The sequence below is a fragment of the Drosophila busckii genome, chromosome 2R, assembly GCF_011750605.1.
Source record: "Drosophila busckii strain San Diego stock center, stock number 13000-0081.31 chromosome 2R, ASM1175060v1, whole genome shotgun sequence".
Lineage (NCBI taxonomy): Eukaryota > Metazoa > Arthropoda > Insecta > Diptera > Drosophilidae > Drosophila > Drosophila busckii.
In genome coordinates this window covers 21,708,237-21,722,111 of record NC_046605.1, presented here as the reverse complement: position 1 = coordinate 21,722,111, position 13,875 = coordinate 21,708,237, and the positions used below count along the sequence as shown (strand labels likewise).

The following is a 13,875-nucleotide window of genomic DNA, read 5'->3' as shown; positions in this document are numbered from 1 at the left end:
CGTGTAAATATTTTTGAATCAATTATAAAATAAACAAAAATCTGGTGTATTCAAAATCTTTTCGTTCGCTGATCAATATTTAATTAGAACTTTTGAATTAAGAGCAATGAGTTTGATTTTATTAGGTTCAGTTCACAAAATGTTCGTACAATGTTTTATTAGCTTGTATCGAAGTATTACAAGTTTTAAAAGTGTAATTATTATACGTATAAAGTATATAAGCCGTCATTACAATCAGGTTTGCAATGTGTCGTCTAAATCTTCTTCTTTAGCTGGTGCCTGAACTGCCACTCTCTTTAAAACCTTTGTTACAACCTCACTCAAAGAGTCTTTTGCCCCAGTTTCGAGAACCTCACATATTTTTATAAAGGTTGTGTCATCTGACCTTAACCTTAATATTGATATAAGAGCCAATTCTGAATTGGACTTTACATATCCATTCTTCTCTTTGGTACCATTGACCAGAGTCGGAACTAAGGTCTTCATAACATCAATATTGATTTGCTCAGCTGTAACATTTTTAGATAGATGAATACAACTTCTGGCTACCAACTGTTTAACGTCATTGCTATTGTGGTTCATTGCTCTAGCCAGTGCGACTATAACACTATTTGGTGGCTCCTCACCAAGGACTAGTTTATATTCTAGGAGATATGTTGCTGCTCTAACAGAGTTACTGGCAATAAGGACCTTTTCTGACACAATGTTAATCAAAATGTAAGCTATAATCTTGTCAGTGAATTTCTCGGTCAGCACATTGTTTGCACATTCCTTCAAAGCAACAAAAAGAATAACAGTGTAACCATGCTTCACAAACGAATCATCCCCAATCTCAGTAAACACATGGTTGTTTAATAGATCACTAACTTGTTCAGTGGGCATGTACCTAATCATAGCTCCTAGACATCCACCGACAGAATTTCTTGTTATATCCTCTGGATGGCCAATCATTGTTAATAAAGTAGAAAACACTTGCTTCTTTATGGGTTCAGACATTTTTTCACCAGATGGAGTAATAATGCTACGCAGCGCATGCAACATGGTTTCTCTTACAGCAGAATCATCAGCATTTTTGATGCCGTTGTGAATTTCATTAAACAAAGGATCAGCTCTTGAGTGAATGGCGACTAGCTCAGAGAGTGCTCTGCCCGCTTTCATGCGCACATTTCGGTTTTGATCGTGCAGTGCTTTCAAAAACGTTGTCTGCAGTTGGGGCAAAAACTGTTTTAAAATTACACCAACTTTATGTAGTAGAATGGCTAATGTCTCCAGAACAGCAGCTTTTACTCCAGAGTTAAATCGGTCTCCCAAAATGCGAATTAGGGGTCCGGTAATGTGTACTACAGACGGTTGCAATGACTGTGCACTTGTAAGATAAATGACTTCGCCAAGACCCTGTGCAGCGTTTTCCTTTTCTTCTGGTAAACCATTAAGAATCGCTTCACGAAACACTGGCAATAGAGGCGTAATTCCCTTTGGCAGGCAAAAGCCTGGCAGATCTGAGCCCTTTAATTCGCCAGCAGCAAATCTAACTGCTTGTCGTACGTCACTTACATAACCGATTTGCTGTGTTGGATTGAGGCCCTTTATAACCGCATTTAGCGCCTCCCACGCATTCTGCAGTATACCCTTATCCTGATCGGCCATTAATCGTAGCAAACAACGAAGAAGTTGTGGAATGTATTGAGAGTAGTCGCCAGGTGAATGGATGCAAAAAGCGGAAAGTAAACTGGCAGAAGACTTTCGGGTACATGCATTATCTGATTTTGCTGACATCATAAGAGTATCCATTATTGTCCTTACTCCAACTTCATCAGTTACGGACAAGATAACAGTCTGGCAGTATTCCAATTCTTGTTGCTCATTAGCAGTCCCATGTGATTGGGATAATGATTCCAGAAGCGCAGATAAAATTTTCGGTAAATATTTTGTTAATGCATCACCAGCAACCGACACCAATATTGAAAGTGCCTTTGTATTTACTGGCGGTGCCGTTAGTTGCGGAACGAGATATGGTAGTACAACCCGAGATTTTATTGACATCACTTGTCGTAATCCATCTAAGGTGTTCTCCGCCACCAACGGATCTGGATCGGAGAGACCATTTAACATTGAGGGTAGAATGTCATCCAATGCGCGCGAGCCCACAGTACTATGCAAAGATTCAAATGTCTTAGCGGCTGCTTCTCGTACCTCAGGCAAGGGGTCAGAAAGAGCTTTACGAACAGTGGGAACCAAGCTGTGCACAAAAGTAAGAACCATTTCCTTTGAAGTTGATGCCATTATTTCCGATAAACCAATGCAGACACCTTGTCTTTGGTCCGCTTGTTCTGAATTCAGACCACTTTCTAATATGGGAATAATCTCTGGAAGCACTCTTTCTCCAAGCTTTCTTACAAGATCTCCCAAAGTACGTGCAGCGACTTGTCGTTTATCATAGCTAGTGCTAGCTAAACATCCCAATAACAATCCAAACAATGTTGGCAAAATTTCTCTTAATGTCCTGGGTGTATTAGTTACCACAATTTTCCACACATGCAACGCTGATTGTCGAACCATCAGGGATACATCGCTGCGTCCCATGTAAAGGCCGGATAATACTCTGTTGCGGCGCTCATCGCCCAAAAAGCGAATAATGGCTGTGTGTGATTGCTCTGTACCGAAATTGTCATCTTCACTTGCTGTTTCCGTAGTCATTTTACCAGACACACCAGATATACGGTATAATAGGTCACCAAGTAGTTGTACGGAACTGTATCTGATACGCCAGTTCTCATCAAACAGTCCCTTTTCTAACTCTGGAAGTAAAAGAGCAACAGCACTCTCTGCGTATAAATTTACAATACGTTGACCAGCCTTCAACGCCGTATCGCGTACATATTCGCTTTCATCGGCTAATGCTTTCAAAATCGGATTTATTATTTGACCAATGTATGGAGTAAACTCTTCAGGGAACGCACCAGGCATATATATGAACATCATAATATACCCATCCTTAACATGTGGGGAAATATCGGTTCTTTCTGCTGTGGCAATTATTTCAGGCATCAGCTTGTGCATTTTTTCCACACCCAGTCCACCAACAACCTCAGAGAGTCCTTGGGCTGCGCCACTACGGTCAACGCTGCTAGACTCCGATGTTAAGGTTTGCATAAGCCAGGGCAAAAGATCTTCAAAGGAAGATTCACCCATTCCTTTCACCATCGCACCAAGTGCACGGGCAGATACCGCTCTGACTTCTGGGACGGGATCAAGTAACGAAGATTTCAATCCAGGAATTATGCTTGGTAGATATGGCGTCAAATCTTTTTGATCTGTCAGGGAGTACATATTGCCGATAATTTGGGCAGCCATTTTTCTCGTTTCTGTTGATCGGTCCATAAATGCCCTTTGAACAACTGGCATAATTAGAGCCAAAGAAGGTGCATCAATAAAGTGAATGAATTTTGTTTTAAGCAAGCTTTGAAGACAAACTGAAGTGTTGTTAGATGGATCTTCCAAGGCTTTCAATAAAACAGGTACAATTGCCTGAATTTCGGGATTTTTAATAACAGAGCCTATTACTTTTAAAGCCTCTCCGCCCGCTTCTTGAACCTTTGTATGAGAGTCCCCAAGTACTTCGATCAACTTTGGTACAATGCTCGGCAAGCAAGACGATAGCTGTTTCGGAGCACAAAATGCCATAGCTCCTAATAGTTCAACAGAAGCTGTTTTTGTCCTCCACGAGTCTTCGTCTAGCGCATCAAGAAGTGATGGTAGCACAAGTTTGACTCCATGAGCGGATAGTTTTCCCATTACTACCTTAGCAGTGTCATCAGCAGCTTGGCGTACGTACTGGGATGAATCACCAAAGCACTGGAGCAAGTGCGGAAGGACATGAACAATGTACGGCTCAAAGAGACGTCCTAAAGTTGTGCATAAGACTTCAAATGCAAAGAGAGCACCCTCACGACATCTATAATTTTTTTTGTCCTGTATGTATGTTGTTAATTTGGACATGATGTCTAATTGTTTAAGTGATAAAATGCCCAGACCTTTGACAATGCCAGCAATGCCATATGCGGCACCTCGCCTTTCTCCGTATTTATCAGATTTAGCTAATGATTGCAAGAGTTTTTTGATGATTGCAGGCGCTTCGTCTTTAATAGATGGCATGAGATGCGGTAAACAGTTAGACACCGCTTCCTGAACTTGCTGGGACGGTGTAGACAGTGCTGATATCAATCGTTTAACTATTGGATCTATTCTCTTATCATCCTTTTCTAAATGCCGAGCTAATGAGCCCATAAGAATGACAACAGCTTGGCGTATGTTATCAAAACTTTGGGATTTTGGAGCTTTGTCAAGAAATTCCTCAAATACTGGAAGTAGTGTAACTATTGTTTCTTTACCATGTAAATCAACTATTTTTAAGGCAGCAGCTAGCATTTCTTTATGCACAATATCCTCGCGGTCACCAAGACCTTTAGATACCATGAATTGCATGAGAAAGTCTATGTCATCAATTGAAAAAAATGGTGCTATTTGCGATATTGCAATAGCTACACCCCTTCGTGGCTTCCACTGATCGGCGGCGGGTTCAATTTCCCGATCAAATTTATCCAATACTGGAGGAATTAAAATAAGTTTCTCATTATAAATCGCCAACATTTTTTTTAATCCAAATTTGGTCAAACTATTGTCATTTATTATAAGTGGAATCAGTGATTCAGCGGAAGCTTTTTGTATGCATAGTTCCGAGTGTGTTATATCACAAACGATATCATCAAACGCAGGTAAACTTAAGTTGACAGTATCCCAGATATCAACTGCAATGTTTCTAATATCTAATGAAACATCGAATTTTGCTATCCACAATCTCGCAATCAGTTGCTTTTTAAGGGCAGCATTTAAATCAACATGATTGACAATTGACAAGATCATGATTTTTAGTGAACGTAAAGCCACATCTCTTATTCGTTCGGTATTACTTTGCAGCGCATCTAAGAACAAGGCAATTATTTGATCATCTGGTGTACCGCTCCATTTACCTCCTGATGAAATACTCGCAACTTCCAAAAGAGCATATACTGCCTGTGTCTGTACGGTCGTCGAAGTATTCTTTATTAGATAAAGTAATATACGAAACATCCCCAATCTTGGTAAGTGCTTGGCAAAGGTAATATCTGTAGATATATCTTCTTTACATTGAGCATGGTGTTCAATTAATTTTACACTTAATAATAGGAATTCATCGTTTGTCTCATTTAATGTTATTGCACGTTTAAGAAACTCGAAAGCATACGAAAATGATTGCGAATTCAAGTTGTTTCCATTTTTAAAAATATGTTTGTTCAAGTTTGATAATATATCAATGACACAGTCGTTTAAATTAGTTTTATTCCATTCTTCCTTTAAAATGCAATTCGGTTTTTGTAGACGAATAGTAGCAATGCCAATCTCGGCAGCCAAAGAGACATTATCTTTGAAACACATGTTGTGTAAGAAAAAATATAAATCGACCAAAGGCGCAGAGCTAAGAGGACAACATGTTGCATAGAGAATATCATCTAATAGAGTATGAAAATGTAATGCAATATATTTCTCATTTCCTATGCAAGAAGCTTTTAATAAACTAATCATACTCATCAATTTATCGTTCAAGTTTTGGACACGTTGTCTTATTCTCATTTCTTTCTCGGTCTGGTTTTTTATTAATTCTTGCTGCTTTTGCGTAAGTTTAACGGTTTTCGATTTGCCTTCCTTTTGTCGCTTCTCATCGATCTCTCGTCGAAGTTGAATCTCTTCCAATTGCTCCTTATAGCTGTAAACCTTATTTTCTCGTTTTACACCAACCGTTGCATACTGCGAATCAGCTTGTGGAATTACACTCTTATCATACAATTCTCCCTCTGGTGTCATAAATGTCAAATACTCATCATTAGTAATAGAAAAATTGCTGCTATCATTTAGATATGTTTTCAGACGCAAAATAATAGCTGGAGCTATTACTTCTGGATTGATGCGTACCAATGAAGCTACTGTGTTTTCATATATGGAACAGATCTTAAAATTTTCTATATAAGTGCCAATGATTTGTTCTTGGTTTGTTGCAATAAATGATACCGGGTTTAAATTAAAGTTATTTTCAATAATCTTTTCCCAAAAGTGACGGTTGTTTATCAGTATGGCTGGATGATTAGCTATTTCTAAAAGTAACACACTTAAGCTCTTGGAATCAAAATTTTGTATATTTTCTACATGACAAAGAATTTCTAATGCTTCTACAAACGCCAGACTCGGCGTACTAGTACTTTCAACACAATTGTCGCTGTCATATTGTATTTTAGCTGTAGTCAGTAAATTTCCAAATTCTTGCAGCGCAAGCTTTATGAAATTCAACCCATCAATGCTTTTGGTGATTTGAGTAACTTGGATTTTCGTATAGTTTCGCACTTTAAGTGAAGTGTTGCATAGATTATTAAGTAACACTCTGTGCAAAGGTTCTACAGGTCCTTTGATCTGATCAATGTATGATATTAGCAAGATTTTAGCAATAAGAGAAATGTGACAAAGGGTCTCTGCTGTTGCTGTCGAAATAAACTTTTCATTGAAATAATATTGCTTATTCATGTCAAACACAGAATTCCAAAATGCTGACTGAGTTTCCGACGGCTTCTCTAATATTAAAATTAGGCTAGCTAGACATGCTGATTCAGATATGTTTGAAATCTGCGACGAATTCTGCAATGCCTTTGTATACAAACTGTATAAAACGGGCACTAATTGGTTGGCATTTTTAACCTCTGTGTTTTGTATCGATGCCAGTAACCACTCAAGATAACTTTGTCTAATCGCCTGATTTGTGTTCTTGTACGCGATGCCTTTGTTAAATAAATTTGTTATCACGCTGGGTATCTCGTTTTTAAACTTCGCGGTCCACAAAGCAAACATATCCAGTGTACAACAAATCACCTTTTCTTGGGTTTCAGCTTCCAGAGCTTTTGAAAAAAGATCCACAGCCTCATTTAAAACATCTGGTAGGTTGCTTGGAGCGACTTTGTTGTAGCTTAAGAATCCAGCACCCTAAATATAAATGCATATTTAATTGTCATTCTTGGGGGTTTAATTGTATAATTACCTGCAATAGATTAATGCGATACTCTACAACATTTATTTTGCCATCGGATCCATTCAATATGGAGAAAATCCGTGACAGCAATTCTTTAATCACGTTTCCATTTGAACACTTTTGCGATATACTCTTTAGTGAATCCAAAGACTCACGGCGTGCAACTTCTCCATCACTGTAAAGTTTTCTGATGAGAGCCATTCCGATTTGAGTAGCGTAACGGCTTCCATCAATATTTATAAAATCAAATATTAAACCAACGCTTTCTAAAGTATTTTCTGGACTGCGCAAAATAGCCTTTTGTACCGGACCATAAATATGTAAATTGAATTCCGAGTCGTCCAGAGTTTCCAGCAATGGGCGACAGGTTGTTATGACGGATTTTTCAGGTTTGCATTTGCATAAGACCATACTTTTTACAAAGTATTCCACAACTTTAGTCCTGTGTTCAGTTAAAATAGCATTCTGATTGTGCTCGATTTCAAATCGTACCATCATCATTATTATAACTGTAATATTAGATGTAGCATCCATTTGGAATAAAGTTCGCAGCATTTCTTCGAAAATAATATTATTCTCCCATAAGTCGAATATTATTTTTGTGGCTGCTTCTGAAACTCGAGGGCTCTGTGCGATCAATGTATTTTGAAAAAGCAATGACAGATATTCAATAAAGCGCAACTTTTCAGTTTTACAAATATTAGAATCTCTGTTTGAGTTTTTTAATATTAAAGTAACCCATCCCAAAGCTACAACAGCTGATCTACACGATTTATGAGTTGGTGCAGATGGTAATTCTTTGAACAAAAGTGCTTTGAATACAGCTAGCATATGCTCAATAGTTAGGTCATGATGCGCAATTAATAGATCGCATATAAGTTTTCGAACTAATAGCTGTGAAGACGCATCCTTATACTTTGATATTGTTGTTCCCAGCACCTTGCATATGCCTCTTATTATATTCGAGTTAACACCTAAAGAGATATAAGAATAGATGTGTAGAAAATGTTTACTCAATCTCTTAAGAAATAAATCATGTTTTGGCATATAACTAATTACACTGCACAAATAAAGTATGTACATTTTTTTTAATACTATTTAGGGTTTTTCTAGTTTAAGCTGCCTATTTTATGTGGACAATTTCAAGGATGCGTCCATGTGGATGCAGACCGAGTACGTAATATTATTTAGCCTTCTTGAAATTATCATAACCTATTTGTGTGTATACTGCCTATTCTATTTCATTTCCTTTCCATTCTCATTTACATATATGCTCTAGTCTAGTGGATAAGTCGCGTGGACCTGTATCATTGGTTCGATTCCTAGGTCGGTGATGAATAATCTTAAGTAAATGTACTTCTATAATATGAAATGTAATAATATCCTTTTATTATAATAATATATTTTGTTTACAAAACTGCTAAATATACTGTCAGTCTCCGCCTATTCAACAATTGTTTCTCATTGGTCGATTTATACGTTCACGCGAACTAAACTTTGCACTTAAACAATGTATTACAGAGGCGCTCCAAATATATTTAAAATAGAAGTATTTATGGTCGGGTCTCCATAAAAGCCGAACCACTATGCGGTGAAAACGACCGCCCCACTGTCAACCCATACATATTAAAATTAAATACGAGATTAATATTGAAATGGAATAATCGAAGACCAGTCCCCATCGCCAATGTAGACTAGAGATGTCACTATACTTGAGCTGGTCTACAAGAACGCAATGATCATTCAGGATTAAAATGTAATACGTAACGTTTATACATAGTAGTAGTGCATGAAAACGTTTTGCCGCATGTTAGAAAGTGCAGAAAGCATTCATTCATTATTCACACAAAACGACAATTTTGGAATAAGTTTTTAATGCGGTTTAAAACAGTTTTAAGTACATACATATTTAAATGTACTTGACAAATTTCATATTTTTGTACATATGTACATATGTATGTAAGAACGAAGAAAGACTATACACTTACCGGGATTGTTTAACACCGCACTCACATTATGAAACAACGATTGGCGCTCGTCTACGGGAACGTTCAATACCCTATTTGGCAAGTCGCGCAGGGCACCAGACAGCTAACGACAAAAAACGAAAGAATTTTTTAATATATTTACTTATATTTACAAAGATGCAGACACTACCTGTGCAGCATCCATATTTCCCAATAAAAGCCAACGTGCTAAAAATTAGGGATGGCACAATGCTCGATAATCTATTCTGAATGGAGATAGTAATTCTCTAGCCGATCGAATAGTAGAGTTATTTTAGCAGGGTTGCGATGCATTTTGCGTCGCTCTTGTGTAAACACCAGTGTTGCCAGGTGTTGACCCCCGATATAAGCTAAATTTTTAATAAAATAAGCTGTCCAGTAAATGTGCGTCAAAACTCATATGATGAGCTAAAAAAAAGCTCACAGAGTAGCGAAAAGATATTTGAAACCTAAATTCATGAGCGATGGAAGTAGATCGCGTTCTATTTGCGTAACTTTTCCATAGCTCAGGTTGAGTTCGTTAATTTTTAGTGCTTTCTGCTAAAAAATTCATAGTGTCCTACCCTGTTATCTTAGTTATCTGCCATGCATTAAAAGCGTTGAAGCTCTGCGAAAATTTCCTCGCACAAATGCATTCAGCGTAATCCAAGGCGCCGAGCGTCCTTGTTCGTAGACAGCATAAACTTTGTTTTACCCTCGTTTACCGCCAGACGCACTCTTGCTGACTCCTATTCGATAGCGCAAAATGTGACATCTCGGTTACAGCGACCAATTATATCTATGTCAGCAGCCTATGCAAGAAGCTAGACACTTTTGTAAAAAAATTGTGCCATTGCGATGTACACCGGCTTTTCGCAGCACCCCTTCCATCATGATATTGAAGACGCCGCACGATAGAGGGTCTGACACCTCGAATGGTTCGGAGAGGTTCCTACCTGAGCTGATGGTGTTGCTCAATGTCATCCTGCAAAGTCTGATCAGCTTTGCAGGAATACCCAGGAACTCAGACTTCATGGCATACAGGCGATCCCATATCGGGCTATTATTAATATTAGTATTATTATTAATTGAAGTAGATGTGCGCTGCGACCTAAAATATGTTTGCTGCCTCCATCTGGTAGATAAGTTCCTTGGCCAGTCTTTTTTTTTTTTGCAGAAATGCCAAAATTTGTCCTATAACTAAACAATATATATCAGTTTCTCTAAACTGTTTTAGGATTGCATGTTCATAGATTCTATTGCTGGTTGGTAGCTGTAGTATTTTACATTGTGTTCAGCTATTACATCACTGACAAGTTGAATATTTAGGTCTTTCTGTATATTGTCGTTTCGAACGCACTACGGTGCCCCGATGAAAGTTCTAAGGATTTTTGACTGGACTCTCTAGACAATATCAAAATTGCTACTGCTGGCGTTCCCCCACAGTTGGGAGCCGTAGGTCCAGATGGGCTTAAGTACGGAATTGAAGCAGGACTTATATTCAAGGCAGAGAGAGGACCGAGCGTTGATAAGCCAGTGGAGGCGATTAGCTATTAGCTTTAGTTGCGTTCTCTTGGCTTCGATGTGCCTACGCCATGTGAGTCTTCGGTCGAGGTGTACTCCAAGATACGTCCCGCTATTTTCAAATTTTTCCCGCATTCACGCATTCAAAAAAGCAAGATCAGACAGGGAAAATTGCCGAAATTGACTGACGGGAATTGGCAGCACTGATGGTGTTTTTATGTAAAAGAAAATTAGGGAACAAATCAACCAAATAAAAAATTATTATTATAATAAAATTAGTTTAAAAAAATTAGCATGCCAAAGTTCTGGCTTTTCAATCTAGTTCTCCTTTCATTGAGAATTCGACCTGATGTTGAAAAAAGACGCTCACTTGTTGCAGAGCACTATGGGAAAAATTACCAGTTTAAGAGGCCAAAATTAATAACACAAAAACGGAGCAAGATATTTCAGTTTGGTTTTTTGCATTAGGCTTATATGACCGTAAGCTATTATACTTTAAAAAATTGTGGGCGTGGCACCGCCCCTTTAGGAAAAACAACAACAATTTTTTTTAATTTTAAAAACAATATGTGAAATCAATATAACACATGCTAAAATAATTTTTAAGGATATTTTTTTGACGACAGTGGGCGTGGCACACCTTTAAAATACTTGAAATCGGATTTACAATGCTTTTACATTGTGCTCAAGCGGTAGCTAAATTTTTTTAGTTCATTATTTAAAGCCTTTACTTGAGTTTCTAATTGTGTCTCAGGTTTGGTAGCTGTGAATTAAAAAACAGGCCCTCCCTTTTGTTTTCCTGAACGCTTCATGTCATTTCACACAAATCTCCCATTTTCAATTGAGTTATGTCTAAAAACTTAATTCTCGGAAAGTGGTTAAAAGTGGCTTTTCTAACTATATTCATTTAAAAGAGAATTAAAAAATCTACAAAACCGAAAATATTTCATTGATGGACTCCTCTGGACTCATTTTGAATCTCTATTGAAATGTGAGACATAATGCAATTTCTTTATTTGTAAGACTTCCTACACATTTCTCATTATTCTGGGAACAGCAAGAGTGATTTTAACATTTGAAATTCACAAATACATAATAAAAGCCTAACTTCATCGAATGCATTTCAAAAATTTTACTTTTATCGCTTATTTGTTAGTTTTTGATGATTTTATAAATTGCATACAAAACTTAGCAAGTTCAAACGCACGTGCTTTGCTATTGCAACAGCTGTGTTTGACAGCTGATATCTTTGTAGTGGCGCCATCTATTGAAATTTCTGGTACGCAACATTAATAATTAATCTTTCCTGAATGAGTTTCAATTAAAAAAAATTTTTAGTTTTCGACTTTCGAAAAATGGGTTTCGGCCTCTTAAACTGGTCATTTTTCCCATAGTGCAGAGATTGCAGGAATACTTAATACATTTCGCGCCAATGTTTGCAATAGCTTAAGCTCATTGGCTTTTTTCCAAAATGGTAAAATTCATTTTTAGGTGCTTGAATTATTTAAATATTATTTAATTTCAATCTCAATAACACTTTTTTCAATTCTCCTTTTTTTGGTAAAAAGCATAAATATATATAGTATAAGTACGTATATTGCGATAATTCATTTATGTTTTCGGATGGAACATAAGTATTTTCGGAGATTGTTCACATGAATATCCGAAAGCGTTGATTTTATTGTTGCTAAAATCAAATACTATGAAAAATACTCTAATCCATAAAGCAATGAAAAAAATGAAGTCTTTCCGATTAAGACAAATTGTTTATTTTCTGTCTTCATGCCTGCCGGGCTTTGTGGGCTACTATTAAGAGGCCCGGGCCCACAAGGGCCCGTTTTTTATTTTTGGTTCCGAGGCCCGAATTTTTCGACAGACGACCGGTGGGCTCCAGGCCTGGCACTGCACGTCCCGATCTCAAGTTTGTGGAGAACATTTCAACATGATGTGAAGGAATGGGTTAAAGTTGGAAAATTTTGTCAATTTTTCAAACATAATTTCTTGGAAATTCAGTTAAAATAGACCAGAACATACTAATAATTAGTTTTTCTCCAAATGCATAAGCATTTAAATAAATTATTTCAAAACTCACACTTAACACCTATTCAGTAAAAGTATTTTTGTATTCCGACTAATTATAATATTTTTATTGTCTACAGATAATGATTTCCAGTTTTGTTGGTCTTCACTGGATTTCTTTTTCACATGGCGGGATGACTCGCTTGACACATTAGATCACTATCTAGCGGATGCTAGAATAGTTACCCAAGTGGTGCCGCGGAGAAGCTGTCAACCTGATAATATTTGAAACCGAGGTCGCGGCCACCAGGTTGGCCGGGGTCTGAAACTTTACTCTGCTCAAATAAAAGCCAACCCACCCATGGTATGATGCGGAGTGTCGCGAAGCAGCTGTAAAGATAAGCGCCGCCTACAAAAGAACGCTGCAGTCTGCCGGAACGCATGTCATGTGGGAATCATAGAGGGAAAGAAAGAAAGAAGAGAGACGCATTTTCAGACGGAAAAAACGGGATCAGGATAGGCGCGAGCGTGAAGAGCTCGAGGTGCTGCGCAGCAGAAATGGTGTTTAAAGAGTCTACCAGCAGGTCAATCGTCTGACCCAAGGAGCAGTTGTCACTGAGATTATAGAGGATCATTTCTTCAAACTGTTTGCAGGCGATGACGACCCAAATTCGGCAATTGGAGAAAGCAGCCCGATACCTGGTGGTATGATTGGTATCAATGACGAGTTCCGAGTCGCTAATACCCACATTAAGGCTACCCTCGCAGAATGCTAGGAATGGAGGAGTTGACCAGTATTGAGACGATGCGATCAAAGAAATGAGGAAGGTGTGGGGCACCAGCCTCAATTTTAATGGCATAAGGTTCAGGCCCGGCCTGATCGTTGCGGAGTGCAGGGACGACAATACCAGGGACTGGCTGGTATCCGTCAATCTTAAGTTGACCGCGGTATTGTGCAGCTCACAACCTGCATCGGGGATGAGATCCTGAGACTGGAAATCATTATAGTTATTATACCGCGGTCGTTCGGTGTCGAGGAGCAGATAGTTGTGGAGCCAGAATTCAGACCTCCTTCCGGACACCTGGACAGTCCAGAAGTGCACGGATACGAACGGGGGCAAGCTGGTGACTCTGGGAGTAGAGCATTCCACTCTATTGCAACATGCTTATGATCTATCGTTTTGGCCAGCTACCTTGTCATTTGCAAAAGAAGAAGAGCGCGGAAGCGGAATTACC

At 38.2% G+C, this 13,875-nt stretch overlaps 1 protein-coding gene across 1 annotated transcript; it reads right to left on the bottom strand.

Moving 5' to 3' along the window:
* Nucleotides 1-97: 97 nt before the first annotated feature.
* On the bottom strand, nucleotides 98-9,325 carry LOC117134712 (eIF-2-alpha kinase activator GCN1). Its single transcript, XM_033293246.1, has 4 exons — nucleotides 9,269-9,325; nucleotides 9,100-9,202; nucleotides 7,121-8,085; nucleotides 98-7,065 (listed from the first exon to the last, which is right to left on the bottom strand). The coding sequence occupies exons 1-4, from the start codon at nucleotides 9,281-9,283 to the stop codon at nucleotides 235-237; spliced, it is 7,914 nt and encodes a 2,637-aa protein (XP_033149137.1). The 5' UTR covers nucleotides 9,284-9,325; the 3' UTR covers nucleotides 98-234.
* Between the last annotated feature and the right edge of the window lie 4,550 nt (nucleotides 9,326-13,875).

Coding starts and splice junctions, on each gene's coding strand:
- LOC117134712 (XM_033293246.1), bottom strand. Junction 8,086..9,099: donor TGCGGTGTTAAACAATCCCG/GTAAGTGTATAG, acceptor ATATCTCTTTAG/GTGTTAACTCGAATATAATA. Junction 7,066..7,120: donor ATCGCATTAATCTATTGCAG/GTAATTATACAA, acceptor ATTTATATTTAG/GGTGCTGGATTCTTAAGCTA.